We start from the raw sequence: 23,821 nt of genomic DNA, 5'->3' as shown, positions 1-23,821 counted from the left end.
GTGAAGAACAAGGTTTATTTGACGAATTCCCGCTCTTTTTATAAAACGTTTACGATTACAAGAAAATATCCATGTTGTATGGAAACATGAATTTCTAGTTTTATACCAGGCTTCTTTAATTAGAATAATTAACGTTTGTTTAACATTCAAAATATTTTTTTTAGATTATGAATAATCACAGACTAGATGAAAAATAGACTATCTACATTCTTACTGAAGTTGTCACAAAATTTGCAATACCAACTTGGAAGTTCTGTTAAGTGACGTTGGCGACGTGATTTATAAATGCAGTGGGTGATAAGTCTATCTTATACCTCGTCAATGCTTATACTTCGTTGATGAGACTAAAGAATAGCAGACGATACTTAAGATAATGTCAAATTATGCACAAAATTTGCGTTTGTTTTTCCTTACAAACCAATAATCGTAATTGCTTAACTAAGGAGGTTCACAAAATATAATTTGCTAATAAAGTTTCATTAGTAAATATGATAGAGAATCTTGCTGCCAAATTATGTTTACTTTTACCAGAGAAAGCACATTCGGGTAAGATTGTATGTTTATAAAGTTTAATGTTTATAACTACAAGATTTTTAATTACAAGTTATGATACAGACAAAAAAAATATCTTTATGGAACAAAGATTTCATTTGTAGCAGAACAATGGAAATTACTGGGCCAGGAGAAAAATGGATCTCTGCTGGTTGGATGGACAGAGGAAAGCATAGAAGACAATGTATGCAAGTCATATACTGTTGTAGGCCTTTATGATCGGACAAATGAAAAATTACAGGTACATTTAGAACATGTAGTTTATAAAATTGATGAGGTTTTACATAATTGCTCTGGTGTAGGTTTTGTATCAGTTCCCAAATATAATAAACATCGTACAAGCAACAATTAATCAGAGTTGGACTGTTCTTGGATATGTAACAAAGCAAAAGACGGATACAGACAAAAATGCAGAATTAGAAGATGAAAGTACAAATGAGACAGAAATATATGAATCATTCATTATTGAATTGAAAGGAGAAGAGGTAAAAATTCATAATTTAGGTACAAAAAAGACCAAACAAATACGCATTCAATTCTTATATAGAGAAAAAGATGGAGACTTGGACAAATTTTTATTGCTAATTCATCAAGAATGTAAGAAATTGCATACATTGCATATAAATGTGATTCATTAGTTAGCATTATTGAAACTATTTTACTTTCTAGGTATCATAATATACACTGTATTGTTTGAGGCATCTATATCAGATTTTCGTTCTATAAAAGAATTAAAATCTGAAACATTAGTGAAAGCATTTATCTGGGCCCAATGGGATATGATAAATCAAGTTTTGTATCATATACATCAACGACGAATACCAGTTAGTTTAGTTTCTGAAGATGATGATGAAAATGAAAGTAAATCTACAAGGTCTAATCCAACCCTTAGTGGTCTTCAATTTCATGATGATTTACCACATGAGACAGTGGTTAGTAAATTATTTGTAATACATGTATACCTTATAGATATATTACATGTTTTAAAATTCACTTTCTTTTTAGCTAAACATACCATTGAATTTGCCTCAGTTATCAACTTCTTCTAATTGTGGAACGTACGAGGACGATGTTATACCTTTGCGAGTTCACGATTGTTCTTTAGATCTGATTGTAGTTTCTGACTCTAAAGGCATGGTCTGTGTCTGCCACCATTATTTGTATCGCCCAGTAAAACCTCAACAGCATGTCCTTAACTCGTTAAACGAATCTAATACAGTGCACTTTGCATATTCTGTAACGCTTCTTCATCACAGTTGCGTGATCCATTGCGTTATACCAGGCATACCATGGTCGCGAGCTAAACTCATACGACCGACGTTTGCAATACACGAGCATCATCATATGATTGTTCTCGTGCAAGGTTTATTTACTCATCTCCTTGAAATTGGAACGAATCACGAACCATGCTGTCACATACTATGCGGTCCACTAACTACCATTCCATCGCGTTCTTCTTATTTAGTACCATTGCTTGATTTGGAGAATAATAACAAAGGAAGCCGAAAAAAATGCGATGCTGCCTCTTTAGAAGGAAACAGCACGGCATGTCATTCTAGTACAAATATACTAACAATAGATTTACCCACTTTGGACTTAATACAATTAACAATTCCTTCTGACTTTCTCATTGAAGTATTTCGTAAGGAAACATCGACAGAAGTACGCTTAGGAATACTCCACTACTTTCTTTGTCACAAAAATGATATGGACATTATTTCGGAACTGGTGTGCACAATTGCAGAAAAGCCAAGAGCTCTGGAAATTGTACGGTACATGCAAGAAATCCTTATTGGCGGTTCGTATGCTTTGGTGCAAAAGAATTTGCTGGCTGATGCGATACCTCTGTTAGTCTTGTTACCTGTTACAACCATGGAGGAATACACTACCTTCGAGATTAAAGTGAATGATTTAAGCATAACGTTAAGTCACGAGAAACTCTGGAATACATCAGTTATGTTGCTGTCGCCGCAGCAAAGATTAATTCCTTATCGTAGCGATCTATGGACCAGATTGTGGGATCAACTTAGTAAAAATAATGACGATAAGACAAGATTTAAACCGAGCAAAGTTGCAGAGAAACTACTAGTTTCTTTAGCATGCTATCAACCAGAAGCATTGTCTAGATCCAGCACTCCAATGTCTCCAAGTGGAGGGTAATTATATAGCTTCATATAATCCGAAAAAAGTATCTTTTTTTATGTATTACTCTAATGAATAATGTTGCAGATTGGTTGTAGCTACTGTATCACTTGGAGATCTAACAGGTGGACGCAGTAATAAGTTGCTAGACTCGAGTTTACCATTTAATGAGACAGAGAGTTGCACAGCTTCCAAGCAGGAGCACATCGTGTCCGTAAATTTACGTGAATTGTCTATGTATTTGTTGAAGCATGGCACACAAACTTCAGTCACTCATATTCATGGGTCATGCACTCCTCTACATGTTCACGCTATGGCAACAAGACATGTAGCAGCGCAATTAGAAACATCACGAGCTCTGTGTCAAATGTTATGTAAAGCTGCCAACGTCGATCCACGTCTCGAGCAAGAGCGTGGGTTCATTCTAGTGTAAGTTTTAGCTCTCTTACAATTATTCTATATTCATTACAATATTTAGCATAAATTTATATTTTCAGTGACCAATTGGACGAAGTTAGACGATGGTTATTGTTTATATTATTTGAGCGCTATAGGTGTGCAATAGAAAGTATAGCATTTCCAGCACCACAAGGATTTACATCATTTTTCACCTATCTTGGATACAGAACCCTGAAGTATTCAATGTTTTTGCAGTATGTACAGCGATCAGTATTCGAATTGCAAGTGGATGTTAGCAAAATCATTATGGCTGGTAAAATTTTTGTGCTAGAATATCAGAATTTTGATAATTGGTTCCTGTGCATTAATTTTTTTTTTATATTTTTCTTTTTTAAACAGATATTAGCGATACGAAAGAGAACGCTATACGCAAATTAGCTTTATTATCTTTACTACCGAGATCAAGAGCTAAAAGACTCTTGAATCAGTGGTTACATCCAGTAAGTTTCATGATACGAGCACGTGAACACGCTGCTAACATTTTATCTGGTGAAGTGTGTCAGAATCGCGGTAGAACGTCGCAACATCGAAATCATCATAATGGTAATAATCAGGAATTGAAAAAAAATGAAGTATTAACGCGATATATTACATCACACTTTTTTTGTAGGTCTGGCTGCATTTCCTTCTGCAGATCGTTTATCTCCATTAGATACGTTCCTAGATTTACTTACAGCAAAAGGTATACATTCAGAATATAAAAAACAATGATATAACTTTTTTATTCATAAAATATTATTTTCAGCAAGTCTAACTGAGTTAGACTTTGGACTACTGATTGAAGCTACAGTGACGTCTACAGAAGACTTTTTATAGGTAAATAGATTTTAATTGAATATTAATTCTAAGAAACTGCAATCACTGTTTTTCACAATCAAAACTGCAGTGCATGTTATTTTTGAAACATGTAAAGTGCCATTACTATCTTTAAAATATCCAGTGTGTATTGATGTAGTCTTGATTACATTTTATATAATTTTTAAAATTTTGTGCAATTAATTTTAAATAATTAAAAAAATATCTTACATTTTATACAACTGAGCAATATTACTGCAGCATTTAATTTTTTTGATATACAACATTACATTATTGAACCAGAATTGGATAAATGAATATCTTAAAAAGTGCTTCTAATCAAAAATAATTTATGAATTAATCTGTTTGATATATTGAAATTATTTCTGTATTAAGATTACATTCATCCAATTCTGTAAGGGACTGATTCATTTGTGATATTATAGTTTACAATGTATTTTATAGTAATTGTACTTATGTTTCTACAGTTGAACTTCTATCATTTTGTTGTTACAATTTTATATTAATGTTGTTAATTGGTTGGCAGAGTAGTTATACAGTGTTGTACATTTACCAAAGTATTTCCTACTGATTTTATGCGTAATATGTATGTTATGTATGTCATTTACTTTGAGAACTATTTAATTACTGCAATTGTGTTCTGCAAACATTAATCTGTATAGTAAGTTAATAATTTATACTCTATTTTATCATTATACAAATGTAAGATGTACTTCCAGCAAGATTACATATCAGAAGATATGTACAAAAATTCCTTAGTAGTAATTACCATCATGAACAAGTAAATAAATGTTTAGAAAACAGCATTTGCATTTCAATCCAACTACAAACAAGGACATTCAACACCTACATTATTATATTATAGTTACATCTTCCGTAATTCTCCAATTCTATAAATAACGTCTTAATTTTAATCTTTCTGAATCGTATTTGGAATCAAAAATAACACACATTGCAATATTATCCATCCCTTACTTTTGGCGCTTTGAAATGCTTTGAAAACACTACCAGAAAAATGTTAAGCCCATTCATATTTAAATAGAATGAAAAAGATATCAGCTTTACCTACTGGTCCGCCACGCAGCTCCAAGGGAACCACCAATCGCGTCGAACCACAATCGCACACTGACTCTAAATGGAAAGCTGCATTTTCGTCCATTAAAATCGTTCCCCTCCTCTCTGTACCTGTAAGTGCTACTAGCAGAATAACATCGTCAGCGGTCAGCCATTGTCGTGAGATGTGAAGATTTTTCTTGTGAATAGATTTCCTCTGAAAAATCAAGCGGCTATCGTACAAGGAAGTGAGACTGTTGATATTAAGATGCACACGATCCCGGAATTAGGCACGAGCGTACCGGCGTTCCTTGCCAAGCTCTGGAAGCTGGTTGAAGATCCCGAAACTGACGACCTTATTTGTTGGTCACCCGTGAGTACTCCTTATTTTGTTATTCGCATTTTCTATCCAGTCGATTTTCGCATCCGTCCTGCGAGAAATTTCAACGTGGCGTGCAATAGTTCCCATGTCGGACCACCATCGTTTTCCCTTAACGTTCATGTCACGTAAATAATCGTCAAATTTGAACGTAAGCTAAACGTTGACCTCCTGTGGTACACATTTTTACGTACACAACCTATATTTTGCATCAGTAGCCGACATCGGTGTAATTTATTCTGTACTTATGTAGTTGCGCCATTGTATACTCCGCATTATTTCAACGAATGCGGACTTTTTGCCGCTAATCCGTCAACGATTTCATTTCCCAGGAATCGTTTGAATAATGAATGACAGCAAACTTCCATGTGAGAGTAGATAAATTTCGTTTTTGAAAATAATGGGAGAGATGGTTACTTTAAATGATTGATGAAATTTAGAAAGTATTTGAAAGAAAATGAAAGAATATGATTACTTTGATAATAAACAAATTCTAATATTCTAATTAATACAATTATTTCCCCAAATATAATATTTCTAATAGTTTCAATTTTTTTTTTATTATTTTTGTATGGACCTAAATTATTATTATTATACAGTAGAATAATTCCATTAATAAAAAGATAATTCCATTATTTTTTTAACACCTTCTGTTATATGCACTTCTTTATTTTAGAATGGAAGGAGTTTCTTCATTAGAAATCAGGCACAATTCGCTAGAGAATTGTTGCCTCATTATTATAAACATAACAATATGGCCAGCTTTGTTCGACAGTTGAACATGTGTAAGTATCTACACATGATTTTTAATATACATATGCCCATTTTATATGTTACTTTACATGTGCACCTCCATTTTAGATGGCTTCCATAAAAAAGTTTCTGTTGAATTGGGTGGTCTGAAATGTGATAGAGATGAAATGGAATTTGCACATCAATTCTTTTGCAAAGGACATCCATATCTTGTAGAACACATTAAGAGAAAAGTAGGTGATTTTAAATTAAAGTATTATCCACTCAGGAATTTCTGTATAAATCATTTTTGTCCCATTTGATTAGATTGCATCTAGCAAAGGGCAAGATCCAGCACTTACACCTATTAAACCAGAACTAATGAATAAGATGTTAACAGAAGTAAGAAGTATGAGAGGTAGACAGGAACATTTAGATTCAAGACTGGGGGCCATGAAAAGAGAGAATGAAGCATTGTGGAGGGAACTTGCAATGCTTAGACAAAAACACTTGAAACAACAACAAATTGTTAACAAACTCATACATTTCTTAGTCACTTTAGTGCAACCTTCAAGAGGTGGTGGTCTGTCTGTTAAAAGGAGGTATCCACTAATGATTGATGATTCCAATCGTCAACGTAGCAAACAAACTAAATTATCAAAGGTAATAAATTTTTGTTTTATAAAAATACATTTCCTATTATGCATAATATATGTATTTTTCTTAGCCACAGGCATCACCTACAGGACCTGTAATTCACGAGCTCGATGCATCAGAACCAGACTTAGATTCAGAATATATTGTTGCAGAGTATGTAAACAAATTTAAGATTAAGTTCAATATAAATTTACTATATGGAAAAAATTTTTAATATATCTTGTTTCTACTTAGGATGCTAGAGGGACATCCAAATCCATCAATTGAAAGTCCAGAACATAATGCATCAATTGTAGAAGATAGCAACATGGAAACTGTACATCTGGTTGATAATTCTGATCACTTACAAGATGATAATATACAATTGGTCAATCCACAAGAAGTCGATGCAAGAAAGAAACGTGGATGTAAGGGTAAAAAGAAGTAAGTCAAATATAATTACAATGAATCTATTTTAGATATAATCTTTCCTGATTAACTCAAGTGATACATAAAACTGTATCATATGTACAATCTTTCAAATTTGAAGTCATAAGGTTGAATTTTGCATGATGAACACAATAAAATCCCAACTATTGTTATTTGAAAAAGTTTTTTTGTATTTTTATGCTTTGCTTTTTATTGAAATTAAAAAAAAAAAAAAACAATAGAAGAGACAAAATAAAATTTTTTATACATTTCAGTATTACTTTCCATGCATGGAATGTAGTATATGGTTCAGTAAATGAACTCAAAAGTTTACTAGTTTAAATAAAAAACACAGGGGCATAAATTACAATCCTTTTCATCCTATCATTTTGTAGTAGTTATTGTCTAAGATCATATACTAAACCAAATTGCACGTATATATAATGCAACCTAATATATGTGTGTGCAAGACAGAAAATCAGAGAATCGTTTCAGAGACAATTTCTTTTTCATATCTTATAACATCAACTAGTTATCACTGATACTCATATCATCGCAATTTAAATATTACCAGGAGGAAAAACAAGGTGCCTGTCAAAATTTTGATACCATCGACGGAGGATGGAGAAGAACCGAGGTTAACATTTTTCTCTTGTCATCATTTGGTGTTGGTGTTCATACTTTTCTAGAAATTATTTTAAACAGTATCGCAATTTTGCTTAGTTTCATTTATTTGCATGAACATTTGGCAATATTGCGATAATCTTTGTAGAAGCATTTATAAACGTTCGTTTCAAATAGTTCAACTAAGAAGACTTCCTTTTAGTGTACCAGTCTTCTCAACTATCAGTAGTTGCTTTTTAAAGTTATTGCTATATTAAAATAGTCTGTCAAAGAAAGTTAAAGTATAGAAAAAAATCTTAGTTGTATGTTACTTTTTTAAGAGAAGTCTTGTTAATCCTTGGTTAATTTAAAATTAATTTAAATGTTATTTTTCGTTCAATCCTTTCGTTAGCTGTGTCATTCTTTAGTCATATCATTAACATTTTTTTGTAATTCATATTTCACTTATGCCTCTGAGTATATTAATTCATAAAATTATTATTGTAGTACAAGTACTGACTTATTTTGATATTAAAGTTTCGCATATTTTTGTCCAAGTTTAAAAGGTACATATGCATGAAATATTAGTTCAATGTCCAAAAAACATAGATATTAAAAAACGTAACATATATGATTCATAGAATGTATTCCATGCATGATTGTGTTCATTTAAAATTTAATTACATAATGTTGTGTCATGGTTAGAGTTGTACACAGTATATTTTATATAGTTATGGTGCATATCATGTATTTATTATATTTATTTTATATTTATCAATTCGTATTTCGTTTCACTTTTACTTCTTATTGAAGAAGTAATTATTCTTTAACTTTCTTATCCTCAATTTATACAAATACCATATATATGCACTGTTTTAATGTAAGGCTGATCTCTTCTCTTTACATTTTATCAACCATTACTTCACTGCATACTTAGAAGCATGGTCTTGTATAATGCTTTCAATACTTTTGTATATGCTCTTGCATTACTTCCATCGGTCAGAATAGTAAACAAGAATGTGTTCAAGAGTCAATTAATGGTTCTACAATTCAACTCAAAGTGACGAAGATTGGAGCCGCTTGTCTCGCTGTTCCAGGGAAGAGACACACTTACTTGAAATGCCACTCGAAGATTCTCCAGTGACCATTGCTTTATTGGAAAGTAAATCAGCCGCTTCTAAACCGATACCTGTGGCAACCGTGCGTAGCTCAAAACTAGCAGCGATGGCTGCTAATATGAACAAGGTATCTGATACAGAGCCTGAGCTCGACTTAGAAACATCTGGAGATGTGGAGGAAGATGCTCAGGAGAGCGATTCGAATCTGGTGAAGCTAGAGGACATTTTGATAGTGCCGGAAATGATCAACGAGGAGAACGTTGAGGGCAACGAAAACGCGGAGTACAACGAGAACAATTCCAGTATCGGATCCAATGAGAATGAGAATGCTTTCGATCAACTCAATAAAATAGATGGTAACTCCATACAGGACGATCAGAAAGTTTCGTACACAAATGGTGCTGAGAAAAATGTGGAGGAGGAGAAAGACAATAGCAATGGAGCAAGCACAAGCAATGATTTATCTTTGAGTTGCGTCAATCCCAGTGGCATGTCTGATGCTGCTTACAGGTTAGGATCAATGTAAGTTCAACACAGACCATGGGTAAAGAATGTTCATTGCAGCGCAGTCCACTTACATATAGTGGAAATCCTTAATCAGAAGACAGAGGTGGGAGCCAACCAATTTTTTCTATTCTTATTATCATTTGACAGATTTCAAATAAGACCTATTATAAATACACACTTTACTAATAATAATGTGTGATATCTTGTTATTAGATCTCTAAATGGTTGCCTTTGATCTAGGAATTTCACAATATTTCATAAAGCCTGAAGAATAAGGATCCCTTGGTATCATGTTTTACATATCTTCAAAATTATTGTATGATTCTGCATAAATTTTGTCACAATTTTTTTTTTCATCATCTAAAAAGAACTTCAAAGATCTAGTACTCAACTTTTCTTGTCTCAAATTGAGCTATATTCTGAGTGATAGTAAATTTTGTAAATATGGATCCAAAAAAAAAAAATACGTGAAGACTAAATTTTAATTTAATCCATATTCACATAAATTTATTTTGTCCAGAATAGCTTCCCCCTTTGGTCAACAAAGTTGTAAATTAGATTTTTGCAAAGTTTTTGTAAGACTATGCAAAGCTATGCTTACTTGATATGTATGTTTAATGTACTTGGTAATGGTAGTGTTACGTTCACTAGCTCTATGTTAGTCCTAGCTACGTTTTACCTTCTCCTTGATTTCCAAACATCAATTTGATCCAATTTCTTGTTGGCATTAGAAAATATTAAGAAAACACTTTTTTCGTACACAACAGTTGTTTCGGTAAACAAGGTTGCACAAACAGAAAAACTCTACTATAATTTTATTTGTAGTATCATATTCAAACAAATGGAAAGATTGTACTTTTCAGGATGAATATTGCAAGGCTTTGCAACATACTCTTTGTTCATCCGTAAAGATTGGATTATCTTGTGTAAAGTTATAATTTTTTAATGCATATTAAACTACTTTGAATAACTGTCTCTAGGGAGGAAATGGATAATCATCTCGAATCAATGCAAACAGAATTGGACAATCTACGCGAAATTCTACGTGGCGAGGGTTATAGCATCGATGCCAATACACTTCTCGGTGTAAGTAATTAGATAATAATTACAAAAAAATTCTTTTTATATCACCTAGCATGCGCATTTGCAGCTATTTGGGGCGGATGATCCAATGGCGTTTGGCATGCCTATCAATCCGGAACTAAATCCACATTCTGAAAAAGAAGATGATGACCACATAAATGGTAAGACTTTAAACTATTATTTATTTGTGCCTGGCTTAAATATTTATTATCATCTCTTTGATCATTTTCTAACTATACCAAATACTCTATTTACAGTTGCAGAAAACGGAACAAGTGGGGGGGAACTTATGGCATATAATTCTACACAAAACTTACTAGACTTTGACGACGATATGTTCTTGAACTCTTCGCCAAATGTGAACATTATGTCAGGCGATACAACTACAAACAACCTTTACACGACGGATTCTCTAGATCTGGAAGATAATAACAAAGCCTCGCTTCTTGAATCCTTAACAAATGATGTAAACAATTCATCATAAAGTCTCTCATTCCAATGGTGAGTCATGCTGTTTGAGTAATCTTGTTTGAACGATTAAGCAATTTGTTTCGTAAAAAAAAAAAATCAAATTATTTCCGCCTACTGAGAACAATCTGCAATCTTTGCATTGCTATTGTTAAATAAATGTCATTTTGAAGGAATGTCAGGTTGCGATATAAATTTCAATCTTTCGAATAGTAAAGTTGGTCACTTAACGCATCTTCGTTGGCAATTGTATTTTCTCGTCGGAACTGTTCTTCTTCCCGAGGTTCAGCCTCTTTCCAAAAAAAGAAATTGTCTTAGGACAAATTTTTTTGCAGGTTCAGATCACTGTTGCGTCCAATACTTTGGTTTCAGTATGTTTTATTCTTGATGGATCATCACGAGCATGCTCTCGCTATCTCGGTCGGTGTATTTCAGTGACCAAATAAGCAACGAGCTTATAACACGTATAAACAAAATGTGTGTACCTATACCTGAGGAGAATGCGGTCTTGATATACGTGATTAATCAAATGATCCTGTAAAGTTTATGGAGGACAATAGTGATCAAAAAACTACCGGCGCATAAAATCCTCTGGATTTGCTGCTATGAACACTCGTACGATTCAATCGCTACAGTATTGTTTCAAAATAAATTACTGTTATTTTGTATTTTATTCTGTAAATATTTGCACGGTATTACAATACGGTATCGGTGAAACAATGTAAAAGAAATAAGGGAATTACTATTTATTAATACGTATTGTAACTTCGATAACTTTTTGATAATTCGACTAATTGTTTAAATATTTAAATTTTAAAATAACGGAAATACGTTACAATGGCTTAACGTTCTTTTTAATATAAATGTAAGATCCTATATGTTTGAATTATCGTATTTGTGTTTCTATTATCTCATGCATTATCAAGAAGATATGAAAAAATAGATTTGAAGATTGTTAGTAACATTTTGATTCGGTTTCTGTACTTTGTTCGTTTATAGATATTTGAGTTCTAGAGTCATTTGCCATTCATAATTTCTTACGATCTCATTTATTTATATACGATGAACATTTAAGTGCTCTATTTTGTAGACTCCGTGTCTACGTAAATAATTTAAAAAAGTATATACGAAATTCGTATTTTTTGTATTAAATTTTTCGATTCAGAAAAAAGCATTTAATTTTCTTGTAGATCAAGAAATTGTACATAAAGAATCAAACGCTAGAAGCGATTTTTTATATTTTTATATAAAAAAAAAAGAACTGATTTATTGCGTACGACGTTCTCTTGTAATATTCGCACATCTATGAACGTTGACTTATTGTAAAGCTGTCATGAGCTACAAAATTATTTATTTTTCTTTTTATTTGTAAATGCTTTATACAAGCAAAGCTGTCACGAAATTGTAACAAACGTTAATGTTACACTAAACCCTCTACGATTGTGTTATATATTTAAGTATTTTATAGTTTTTTATCGTACGAACATGTACAAAATTCAATATACGCTATGGAACACATAAGTATGCAAAACATATTAAGTTATCTAGTGGTGTATTTATTATAACATACAGCATAATAGATTTTATATTTAATATAAAGAAATGTGTGCATCTAAAATACATACTTAATGTGTTTTGTTTCTTATATATGTTCAAGAATACTACAAATTATAAATCATTTACTGTGTTTCAAAAATATTGAAATGAAGGTACATTTATACAAAAAAAAAATGATAAATGATGATTGCCAAAATAAATTTGTTAAAGTTCCTTCAATTCTATCTATATTACTGTTCTCCTCAAAATACACATTATTTGTATTCATTACATATTATGAGTTTTTGATTCATTTGTCGGCTTGTTTGGTCTACAAGTTACGATCTATATCAAAAAGTACGAACATATACTTTTTTAAAAGTAATATCTAATTAATTATTTCATAACTTAACACATTACAAACTTCAATTATGTAGACTGTTTTTGTAGAAAAAAATGTATTACATATTTTTTTCAGCTGATCATTTAAAAGCGTGTACTATATCTACTTTAAAAAATTGTATAGAATATTGTAATATAAATATCTTTGACAATTAATTTAGCAAAATCTTTGGACGGATCATTGATATGTTTCATTCCAGACAAAAATTAATTAAGGTATTACTACTGTCTTTATTTGCAGTACATTTTCAATCAAACTTACGAAGTTCATTTTATTCTTTCGAGCATGCAAAGAAATTTTTTAGTAAAAATTTATATTTGGATAAGACTCACAACAAGTTTTGCCAATACGAGGGACCAATGATGCTATAACATACATTTCTGCTTCACAGCTTATAAATACATATAATTGTTTTTTTATTTGTAGCTTTGGAGGAAAGACTACTGGATTTTTAATTACCTTGTTGGTAATATCTTCATTTTGATTAACAGTATGATGTTATAAACTCTGACAAGTTTCATATGAGATGAAGAAAAAATGAATTTCGAGATACACCTACAGAGGTTTACTTAGAATACTTTGAAGAAGAAATTACACAGCATAAAAGCACCAAACGTGTTACTCTAAGTCGGAAGAAACACTTCATCTTCTGAGTGTACTACGCGATAAATGTATTCTAAGCTCTGGCAAGAATAGCGTAATGAGAATACATTATACTATAAAGGAAGAATATTCCTATTTTCAGTGATTTGTATATAACCACGCAGGATTGTCGCATCATTAAAGGGGTGTATGGGATGTTTTATACAAATATCCGCGAATCGAAGAATAACATTTTTTTATATAGTGTGTGTAAAACACAGTATTAGAAAATGAATATTCACAAACGGTGCGACACGTACTAAAACGTATATAAATATATGTATATACATACATATATACAAATATATACACATATATTTACAAAGGAGCGTGTTAAAAATATAACATTTGTTTAACATCTTACTATACTTTTCATAACTGTTATTTCACTGTAGTATAAGGCTAAATGAAGAAAAAGGGTAATACGAGATAAGATTTCAGTGTTCTCATTCGAATGCTTTCACTGCCTTTTTGTTGTGCGAAAGTTTTTTTTTTTAATCATAATTAATGATCTTGTAAATGTAACTATAAATTATTTTCTTTTTTTTTTCTTTGTTTTGTTTTTTGTTTCACTTTTAATGCATGTTAGACATTATGTGAAATACATTCATACAAACTATTATTTTAGCGAACTTTATGAACAAATAGAAAAATTTCTTTTAAGTAGTAATTGTAACAATTTTTATGTTGATTCTAAAGAATCAATACATCATACTAGTATTAATTTTAGTAGCAGTAAATGTTTAAAGTATTTAATAATATATATTTTTTTCCAATTAATTATTTTTCAGCAGTAAATATTTAATAAAGCATTTCTGGCCTCCTATTAAACACTGAAATCTTGATCTTAAAGTTTGAATGAATAAATTGATATCCTTGAATTTGTGTATATTAAAAAATAGTATAATCAGGATTCACTGTATCTTTATCACATATAACATGTTATTTTAATTTAGTAATAAGTAGATTTTTTATATTCATTTGCCAAGAAATTTGTATTACATTGCAAATTCATAAGGAACTCAATATATGTTATGTAATTCCATATACAGTGAAGTGTCAATCATACATTTCTTACATAATTTACTTTTTGCAATTCTGAAATAAGTTTCAGCACATTTCGTAGTTTTGTAGATTTAGTGAGCAGTTATTTTACTTATCTACCTGTTAATATTCATCATATATTTCACTTATTAAGATTTCGTCGTTAAATTTAGAACGCAAGATGTCTAAATAAATCTCGAAAAACTTATTTACTCTAAAACTCTACAGAAAGTTGTTATTGATCTCCTATGGACTTAATAATATAATAAAAATTTCATTCGACTTGGTTAGATAGAAATTATAGATTAACAGAAATTCAAATGACTTTGTGAGACTTCGGAATAGATTGTTCCTACAATTTTGCTATCTGTTTGTCCATAGTAGATCAACTTGCAAGTTGTACTGTACAAAAGGTATAGTTGATACTGCACTGCTTGTAGGTATCAAATTTTGTGATACAAGTAAAAATTTTGTACAAAAGAATATGTTTGGACACATAACAAACAATGATTCTTCACTTAATGATTATCAATTGTGTGTTTTGCTATTAATTAGAAAATACCAGTTAGAATAAGAGAACAAATTAAGACGTATCTAAATCAGAGAAAAAGATAATACTGATATTTTATTCATCTAAAATTGACATTTTTATTTTATTGTATCACGAATGAAAATTGACTTCATTCTACTTTCTATATGAGAAATATGGATAAATACATACATTATCTAAAAAGAGAAATTGATTAGAAATATAACAATGTTTTTAAAGTCATAAATTTTATGAAAATTATTTCAATTGACATAGATTAGCTATCGCTAAAAATAATGTTAAATTTGTTTGTTTTTAAATAAAATTTAGAACTTGTTTACATAATCTTATAATTATATGTCCTTGCTTAAACAATCTGTCCTTGATTACATAAACATATATTTATCACATAAAGCCAGTATGATGATTCATACATGGGGATTCAACTTTACTTCATTTAAAAATACTTCAATCTTTTGTAGTTAACAACAACGAACATTATACCTAAGTACGTCTTAATCGTAATCTTTTGAACAATTTGCTGAGGAAAGTAATTATCTGTATTCAACTTGTCTTATTTTTATGTAATTATTTTGCGAGCTTTCAAAAAGCAATTCTTACAGTAGTATATGCGAAAAATCATTAAATTACGTTTATGTTCATTCTCTATCTTTTCAATGGCAGCAAGAAATATATTTGGAGTCAAATTTTTAGAATAATGATCATTAAATATTACTTTGTACTATGCCTGTGGTATTAATTTTCGTATAAATATATTTCGATATATTTTATTTTGAAAATTATCCTAGAAGTATGCAATTACAACTATCTCTTATCAAAAGCAAAGTTCTGTTAAATTTGTCGAGTTGCTGCATTATTATTACATCAGATGAAGCAATAAGACTTTAAATGCATGTAAAATTTTGTACATAATTGCTGAATTTTATACTTATTCTAATTGATTTCTATAAATGTTCATTAAATTAAAACATTGCACGTGATAAAAGTTTATTACAAATAATAGATTAATATATAAGTAATATCCTTATTAATTACTTTTTATTATTTTATAAATTACTAAACAATATTTTGTTATTTACTAATATTTTTTGGCTTATTCATTGCACACAATCAAAATCATCACATTTGCCACTCGATATTTTATAAACACACATGTTCAAATACTTTTTAGTCTTTGTATTAAATAGTGATCAATAAATACTATTTTAAATATATTTGAATTCCTTGATTATTAAATTAATAAACCATCACAATCTTGACCAAATATTTGATACAATACTCATTTGAATTTTTTCATATTTTTGTACATATATAATTATAAATATCTTTAATTCTATGTACAATATACTTGCGTATTGTATCAAATATTATTTTTTATATAAAAGAGTTAATGAAAAACATAACTGTCTTTGTGCTCATTTCAATGCAATTATATATGTTCACCCTTTTTGCAAATTAAACTAAATCTTGTGAGTAAGGTGTATTTAAATTAATTCTTTAAATAATACTTTAATTTTCTCTCACCTTGTCTTTAAAGTGCGAAAGAAAGTATTGAAGCCGCCTCTATGGTAAAGAAGGTAACGAGGGTAAAGGCGGAGCAGGTGGTGGAGGTATCTCGTTTTCTGGAGAAACAATATCACCTACGTGTTTAAACCAGTCGACATACAAGTGTGTCAGACATTCAAGAGCAGCCACTGACATTCCCCGACAATACCGCGTGTCTAGGTAATGGAGACTTTTGCAATATAATTTGATAGAGTCAAGTGTATGATCGGTAAGTTGAGAACACCCCTACAAAAGAATAGCACATAAGTATTTATATATAATTATCAATATGTATTCCAAAAATTACCTGTATGTAAAGCCGTTTTAATCTAAACAATCTCTGTACCAGATACGAGATTCCTATATCTGATATGTTATGACACTGATTTAAATTCAAATCTTCGATTGCAGGATTATTTCTAGATAAGTAATCCAATCCTACGTGAGTTACCTATAACAACAAAATATTTCTTAGAGATGGAACAAGCGTAATATGTAGTAATTAGAACTATCTTTACCTGTTGACATTGACTTAAATTTAAAACTCGTAATTCTGAGAAAGCGAATGCATGTTTCAGGCTAACATCGGTAATTCTATTACAACCAGACAGGTCGAGTTCTCGAAGACCTTTAAGTCTGATTAAAGAAAATCCAGAACACGTTTTGAAGTCCAAGGGTCTGGATACAGTTTCACAGAGCTTCATTACTTCTCGTTTTCGATCAGCATCGCGTACTATCTCCTCCTCGGCTTTTGAACGTAAACTAATTCTATGTTTACATTCTGTAAATTCTGGCTCATACACAATCTGAATGTTTTCGACGCACTGCTGGTTACCAGCACCCATACCGGTCAAGCCAGCGTCACTGACCTTATCGCAATGGCTTATTTTTAATATTTGTAAATGTACAAGCTCTTTGAATATCATCTGTAAAAAATAAATGTACCTTTTTATGTCCTACATCAAATACTTCAAATGTTAAGACATGAGATAAAGCTCTGTTTTTATTTTACACACCTGTATTGTTTTATCTGTAACTCCACTGAAACAATAACTAAGTTCCAGTTGCCTTAAATTAGGAAAACATCTGGATATGCATTCAATAGATTCTTCATGAAGGTGTAATGCATTTGCAGAAACTATCTGTAAGTTTCTTTTCTGCCTTGTTTTTTCCATATTATAATCCTCAGTTTCTGAGCAAAAATTTATATTTTCTGAATCAAAATTTTCTTCTAAATTACTGTTAACCATTTTGCTATCTGAACAAAGTCCATGAGAAATACAATTTCCGGTGAGTTGTTCGTTTTCAGAAATATCAAGTTCTTTTAAATTCCTGAGTAATTGAATATAATGGACACCACTATCGGTAATTGCCCGACATCTTCTTACTTTGAATGTTTCTAATTTGGTAAGATTCTTACAAATACAAAGTAAACTAGCATCCGTAATACGAACGCAAAAGCTAATATCAAGAATTTTCAAAGAAGTCTGGTGTTGTGTCAGACCTTTGATTCCTTCTATAGTTAATTGATAACAGCCTTGCAACATCAAAGATTCCAGTTTTAAATCTTCTAAATTAGATAAGGTTGCTAAAGCTGTGCCATCAATTAAAGTATAGCCAAAATTTAAATGCTTCAATTTATGTGCTTGTTGCTTGAGGTAGTGTAATGTATTAAGGAAAGTTAGAACTGATTTTGAAGCATTAGGTACTGTTATCCTATTCTGAGGATAAAATTTTTTGTACAGTCCACAATGAAAAGATATTTGACAACCCATAAGGCTTAAAGATTCTAAGTTGGGGCAAATTGCAACTAGCCTGTTAAAAAGAGCATCACTCAAAAAACGATTGTAACCAAGACTAAGTTCTTTCAGATTTTTAAATGTTTCTGATAGTTCCTTTACGTCATTTTCATCTTCCAGAAGTCTACCAGACATCAGACACTCTCTACATGCATTAATACGTAATATTTGTAAAGAAGTGCAGCACTTAAGAATTTCTACAAGTGTTTTCTCACTTAAATCACAGCACAGCTGAAAATTAATGAATAAAAATTTAGCAAGAATCTTCTGAATGTATTATACCGTATTAAAAATAGCAATGCATTATACCAATACAAGACTCTTCATACGAGGTCCATACTGATCCCAAATAGGTATATTCCTTTTTAGTTCTACCTCTTTGAAAATAAAATGATAGAATGGTCTTGTAGAATGCTGTAGCATATCTAACACTGGATTCAAATTGTCTGAACGTGGTCGACCAAGAACTAATGCTTCTTGATCCACGAACTTCATGGCAAGGGATGCTTCTCGCCATGTCTGACTGACTAGTCTTGCTGACATCCTATCAGATGTGGACAGATATGATAATATGTGTATAATCATCTAGAAAAAAATATAGGATACAAAGGGCACCTTATGATTAACTTTAAGTAGCAAAACACTAATGTCATAACTAGAATCACTCATTAGTAAATATTTTGATTTTAGGTTAACACTTATATGACAAAAAAAGGTAAACAATTGAGGAGAAAAATCGTACAGAGCAAGTACATTAATTACAAGAGGTTTGATAATAAATCGGGACTTACATCCATTGGTAATTGAGGACTTTCCGATTCTGTCATGTTATTTATACGAACTTTATTGTCAAACGTTACCGCCATGATCTGCATGTGATAAAATAACGTCGTAAAATGGCTCGTATATTGAAAGCCACAATCCGGAAATCCGGATTTTAATCCATGGGTTCTCGTAAAACGTTCGCACGACGATCAGTCCATCGCTCAGCTGATGTTACAGCTGTTTTTACGAGTGTCACGTGCTTCTTGCGCATACGAAAATCACGTCATGAATGTCACACTTCCAAACATCTTAATTTACCACACACATTGGAGAACAGAACGAAGTATACTCCGTTTGCAATTTCATTTCGTTGTATCGTATCACTTCTGCGTTCTACCTCTGATTCAGCCAATTAAACTGTAAAAGCAATCTGTCAATTATAACATGAAATTTGACAAAGAGAAACTGTATCGTTTAGATAGTATTTTACGTCATCACTGATAAATCTATTGTTCTTCAGTAATCAATGGACCTATTAATATAACGGTTGCAGCAATGGATTTAATGGCTTTCGTGCCGCATTTTTCAGAGGCACCAAACGTACAAGTGAGTTAAACGCTCCCGAAAGAAATTTTTGTTAAACAGAAAGAATCCTAATATTAATTATTCTATTATATAGCGCACGCCAGTCATTCAACACGTTTGTGAGCAACCAAGCGAAACGGATCAACTGATAATTGAAATACCAGGAAATTCATTATGGGCAAAGGGACGACGGTGGCTTTTACGCCAGCGTCTTTTATCTCGAAAGCATCCTCTTACGCGTTGGTGCGTGAAAAGCTCGACTGCAGTGCAATACGAAATTTCAAGGCACCTCCAGACGCATCCTTATATGATACACCCTTTCAGTTCATTCAGGTGAATCAATGATTTCTCGAACATTTCTCCTAACTTTCGTCATTCCTAAAATTTAAACAATCTTCAAGGAATTTTACAGTATACTTGAAGTTCTGATATTCTTTTACCTGAGATAGATTTTTTTATATCTCTTTTTTCTTTTACTCCTCCACATTTTTTTAAAAATAGGATTATTTGGGAATCGTTCATGACGGTATTCACATTCGTGGCTCTTCTGGTTACTCCATATTCCATTACGTTTTACTATGAGAAGCATATGAACTGGCACCTTATCAACGACTGGATAAACGTGATATTTCTATGCGATATTGTGATGTGGTTCTGCACGGGTTATTATGACTACCAAACAAAAGTTATCGTCCTTAATCCCAGAATAGTTTCACTGTATGTTAATCCGCTATTCACGCGTTTACAGTGTGAGAAAGTTCAATCAACACGTTGGCAATGAAGTATTCCATCTCAATGGGTATTATGAATTGAGTCTTTAGTAAAACGATAAGACAATTCCCTCATAGTCAACGTGTTACTTGTGTTTAAAAAGAGTACAACAATTCAGCATTACTTTGTTTATAACAGACAGTACTTGAAAAGATATTTCTTAATAGATGTCCTGACCGTCTTGCCCATAGGCTTGCTCGACGAGCTTGTACCTAACTCGAAATGGTACTGTACTACCCTGAATATGATGAAGATCCTACGCCTCCGCAATATTGTTGTATACTCTCGTCGACTTCACGACGTTAGTTTGTTAATGTGTCACAATAATGACCAGAAGTTTGTGAGCTACTGCAGTTCCATTATTTCAGATATATCGACTGAATTTTCAATTACATAAAATCCTAGAATCGTTCACCATTGTCACTGTGTCTGTTCACTGGGCCAGCTGCCTAGAATACTATGTCCCAATTTCTGTGAATCACTTGGGTACTCTAAGCAACAAGTTAGTGTATACTTTAAATACGCGATTTCTTGCGGTCCATCGACTTATAGGAATTTCTACTAAGTTCTTGGATCATGTCGGAGGCCTTCCAGAACAAGAAAACGAATGTGAAGAAGTACTTGGTGTGCATGAATCGCGCGATGATCGCTCTCACTCACTCCGCCCACTACCTAAACATGAAGACACCAGAAGATATCATATTGAACTTGATATTATCAGTCGTCGGATTTATCGGTTTCATGTATTTATTAAGTAAAGAACATAATCAGCTACAAACTTCCCTTTCAACTACTTCAATCAATAATGACTTCTCATCCTCTCGTAGCCCAATTCTCTCATCTGTTGACGACGTTCCACATAACTATCAAGCGTCATCTGAAGGTCTTGCAACAGTTACAAGAGTACATGCGATATAAAGAGCTACCACATGAATTGCAACGTCGGTTATTGACCTTCTATCGTTACCGTAATAAGAAGCAGTTCGAGAGGAATAGGCAAGTGATAAATGAAGTGTCACCCTACTTAAAACAGGTTCGATGCTCGATCGTCCATACCAGTAGCCTCTCTATAGTTACAACAAGTCTAAAATCTGGTCTGACGAAAGTCTCTTCTTCCAGGAACTCATTTTGCATCATTATTCAAGACTGATCAGCAGCGTGGCATTGTTCAAGCATCTACCGGAAACGGTGCTGGCGCAAATTGCCAGCGCCTTGCGCTCGGAGATCTTCATGCCCTCCGACGAAATTGTGAAAGCTGGTACTCGTGGTGAATCCTTGTATTTCATTGCTTCTGGTACCGTGGCGGTCTACACTACTACAGGGAAAGAAGTAATGTTCTCATCCAATCGATTATCATTGTCACTGCTGGTCAGTCGCTTGCTGACAAGTTTTATTCTTTGAATGGAATTCAAAGGTCTGCCATTTAGAAGACGGAACTTACTTCGGGGAGATTGCTCTGGTGATGGAGGGCGAGCACAGAATAGCAACCGTTATAGCAGTGGAAACCTGTGAGCTCCACATTCTTCACCGCAACGATTTCCAGCGACTCATAGCCCCCTATCCCGATTTGTTGAATCGTTTGCAGAACGCAGCTCTTGAGCATTTAGAAGACAGTCTTCTCATCGATGAAGCGATGTATCTGGAGGCCACGTCTTCTACGCCCAAGTATCTCAACATAAGTAGCATAAGAGGCAAGATGAGGCAAAATAGCCAGAAAGACTGAAGTTACTTTATCAAGTAAAACGTTAGCTTTAAGAAGATTGTATATGAAACAGCTTTGTTCTTCAATAGTTCTAGTATAATACAGATTCCTACTTGTACCTTCTTTTGAAAATACTTTTTAATCAAAAGTGCATGCACTAAAGATTAGCGGAAGATCTTCCGCCTAAATGGATTTTTGTAAGACTGTTGATACACAGTCATGAGCCTCCAGTGTTCAGGGTAATCGGTACTTCTACATCCATTCACAACGCTGAAAGGAGGAGAGAGAGAGTTAATGCAAAACGACCGTCTGGCGAAAGGAGTTTTAGGTCTTGGTACCGACACTTTGGTCCCGTTTCGTCGGTTTTCCTGCTTCTCGAGACCCAGTGCTAGTCCAACAGCTGATCTAATCAATCTAGGATCGTCCTGAATATTTCTTGGCTCGCAGGCGACACACTTTCTAAACGGTGCACTTCGTTTAGTTCTGCCCTCGTCTGATTTCCTCGAGATACTAACTTTATTCAAACCCTTACAAAGACACTCGCAGCAGCATTTCGCGCTCCCGCAACTTTCTTCATTGCTCTTATTTTCGGAGCGATTAGAGCGTTCCTGTACCCTGCACCGACCTTGACAATTTTCCCCGTTTTTCGCAGAACGAAGAATAGACCTGGAATTCGAGGTATGCTGAACCAGTGAGAAGATGGCTGGCGCAAGCCCACCTTCGGAACCATCGATATGAGTGGACCTACGCGGCTCGTAGGTCGGATCTATAGGAGTCTCCCAACAGATCGCCAGATCCATCTTCGTTTCTGGCTTCTTGCAGCCGAGAACTGGTCCATAGCGTCTGCTTAAATTCTTACAGTCGTCAGGGCCTCGCTGGCAGCAACTGCAACGTCTTCCTGGTGAGACTCTGCGACAGCACTTTTCTAGATCAACGTTCTTGAAGACGGAGTCGTCAACTTTATCAGGAAGAGGCTGGTGCTCCAGATTTTCTGCGTGAAGTCTCTTTGCGAGAGCAAAGTGATCGTAGCAAGAAGGTCGATCATCTGCTAACAGTTTTGGCAAATTCTTCTCAGTGTCTCTTCGATCTGAATATTCTGACGGGACGTGCTTGATCAGAGAGGATACTCTCATGTTCCCGGAAACGTATTTTGGTAGGCAACATTCGTGCGACTCGTTGTGTTTCGAAGTTACAAGTTTTCCTGGACAGTGGGCGCAACACTTCTGCGTTTGCATGTTTTATATTTTCCACATACTTTCCTCTGACACGTCGCTAAGTTTCATGTAGAATTGACTGGAGGAATGCTCGAGGGCGACTGAAGGAATGCTGTCGACCGAATCTGAGTTAATGGGAATGGGTTGTTTACTTGACGACGGGCTAGCTCGATACCGTAATTGTATATAGGCATACAGAGATAGAATTGTGTCGTGTAATTTTAGAAGTCATAAATCACCCACAATCCGGCTGCTTTAATAAATCCATAGCTATTGAGATTATCTTGA

General features: G+C 33.0%; 5 protein-coding genes across 14 annotated transcripts; 3 read left to right on the top strand and 2 right to left on the bottom strand.

Annotated features, from left to right (window-relative positions):
- The first annotated feature begins 360 nt into the window (after nucleotides 1–360).
- Nucleotides 361–5,156, top strand: Pigeon (gamma-secretase activating protein pigeon). The gene is made up of 11 exons (XM_076391175.1): nucleotides 361–546; nucleotides 657–793; nucleotides 855–1,149; nucleotides 1,222–1,484; nucleotides 1,558–2,708; nucleotides 2,782–3,123; nucleotides 3,192–3,406; nucleotides 3,493–3,696; nucleotides 3,764–3,835; nucleotides 3,899–3,969; nucleotides 5,054–5,156. The coding sequence occupies exons 1-10, from the start codon at nucleotides 489–491 to the stop codon at nucleotides 3,967–3,969; spliced, it is 2,808 nt and encodes a 935-aa protein (XP_076247290.1). The 5' UTR covers nucleotides 361–488; the 3' UTR covers nucleotides 5,054–5,156.
- On the top strand, nucleotides 5,042–14,326 carry LOC143187152 (heat shock factor protein). 7 transcript variants are annotated; one of them, XM_076391180.1, is made up of 13 exons: nucleotides 5,042–5,156; nucleotides 5,233–5,395; nucleotides 6,078–6,186; nucleotides 6,263–6,387; nucleotides 6,461–6,796; nucleotides 6,861–6,943; nucleotides 7,025–7,213; nucleotides 7,773–7,835; nucleotides 8,899–9,441; nucleotides 10,407–10,512; nucleotides 10,562–10,670; nucleotides 10,767–11,010; nucleotides 11,313–12,742. In XM_076391180.1, exons 2-12 carry the CDS (start codon nucleotides 5,291–5,293, stop codon nucleotides 10,991–10,993), a joined length of 1,995 nt encoding a protein of 664 aa, XP_076247295.1. In that variant the 5' UTR covers nucleotides 5,042–5,156; nucleotides 5,233–5,290; the 3' UTR covers nucleotides 10,994–11,010; nucleotides 11,313–12,742. The 7 variants fall into 7 exon arrangements, with proteins under 7 accessions (XP_076247295.1, XP_076247296.1, XP_076247297.1 ...); XM_076391181.1 differs by lacking the exons at nucleotides 5,042–5,156; nucleotides 11,313–12,742 and adding an exon at nucleotides 13,343–14,326 and having other exon boundaries at nucleotides 5,170–5,395; XM_076391182.1 differs by lacking the exon at nucleotides 5,042–5,156 and having other exon boundaries at nucleotides 5,170–5,395; nucleotides 6,867–6,943.
- Nucleotides 6,238–19,866, bottom strand: LOC143187151 (uncharacterized). 3 transcript variants are annotated; one of them, XM_076391179.1, is made up of 7 exons: nucleotides 19,288–19,866; nucleotides 18,806–19,081; nucleotides 17,714–18,727; nucleotides 17,216–17,623; nucleotides 17,005–17,148; nucleotides 16,677–16,943; nucleotides 6,238–6,300 (listed from the first exon to the last, which is right to left on the bottom strand). In XM_076391179.1, the coding sequence occupies exons 1-6, from the start codon at nucleotides 19,369–19,371 to the stop codon at nucleotides 16,716–16,718; spliced, it is 2,154 nt and encodes a 717-aa protein (XP_076247294.1). In that variant the 5' UTR covers nucleotides 19,372–19,866; the 3' UTR covers nucleotides 6,238–6,300; nucleotides 16,677–16,715. The 3 variants fall into 3 exon arrangements, with proteins under 3 accessions (XP_076247294.1, XP_076247293.1, XP_076247291.1); XM_076391178.1 differs by lacking the exon at nucleotides 6,238–6,300 and adding an exon at nucleotides 10,136–10,640; XM_076391176.1 differs by lacking the exon at nucleotides 6,238–6,300 and having other exon boundaries at nucleotides 16,163–16,943.
- Nucleotides 19,538–22,442, top strand: LOC143187157 (potassium/sodium hyperpolarization-activated cyclic nucleotide-gated channel 1). Its single transcript, XM_076391193.1, has 10 exons — nucleotides 19,538–19,604; nucleotides 19,782–19,867; nucleotides 19,941–20,179; nucleotides 20,348–20,563; nucleotides 20,756–20,918; nucleotides 20,986–21,119; nucleotides 21,184–21,371; nucleotides 21,445–21,650; nucleotides 21,737–21,946; nucleotides 22,032–22,442. Exons 1-10 carry the CDS (start codon nucleotides 19,547–19,549, stop codon nucleotides 22,338–22,340), a joined length of 1,809 nt encoding a protein of 602 aa, XP_076247308.1. The 5' UTR covers nucleotides 19,538–19,546; the 3' UTR covers nucleotides 22,341–22,442.
- LOC143187153 (uncharacterized) lies at nucleotides 21,460–23,778 on the bottom strand. Of its 2 annotated transcripts, XM_076391189.1 has the most exons (4): nucleotides 22,662–23,778; nucleotides 22,439–22,589; nucleotides 22,059–22,286; nucleotides 21,460–21,932 (listed from the first exon to the last, which is right to left on the bottom strand). In XM_076391189.1, exons 1-2 carry the CDS (start codon nucleotides 23,552–23,554, stop codon nucleotides 22,484–22,486), a joined length of 999 nt encoding a protein of 332 aa, XP_076247304.1. In that variant the 5' UTR covers nucleotides 23,555–23,778; the 3' UTR covers nucleotides 21,460–21,932; nucleotides 22,059–22,286; nucleotides 22,439–22,483. The 2 variants fall into 2 exon arrangements, with proteins under 2 accessions (XP_076247304.1, XP_076247303.1); XM_076391188.1 differs by having other exon boundaries at nucleotides 22,439–23,778.
- Nucleotides 23,779–23,821: the final 43 nt, after the last annotated feature.

This window comes from Calliopsis andreniformis, unplaced genomic scaffold (assembly GCF_051401765.1).
Source record: "Calliopsis andreniformis isolate RMS-2024a unplaced genomic scaffold, iyCalAndr_principal scaffold0022, whole genome shotgun sequence".
Taxonomy (NCBI): Eukaryota; Metazoa; Arthropoda; class Insecta; order Hymenoptera; family Andrenidae; genus Calliopsis; species Calliopsis andreniformis.
Note: the sequence above shows the minus strand (reverse complement) of the source record. Positions and strands in the feature narration are given on the sequence as shown.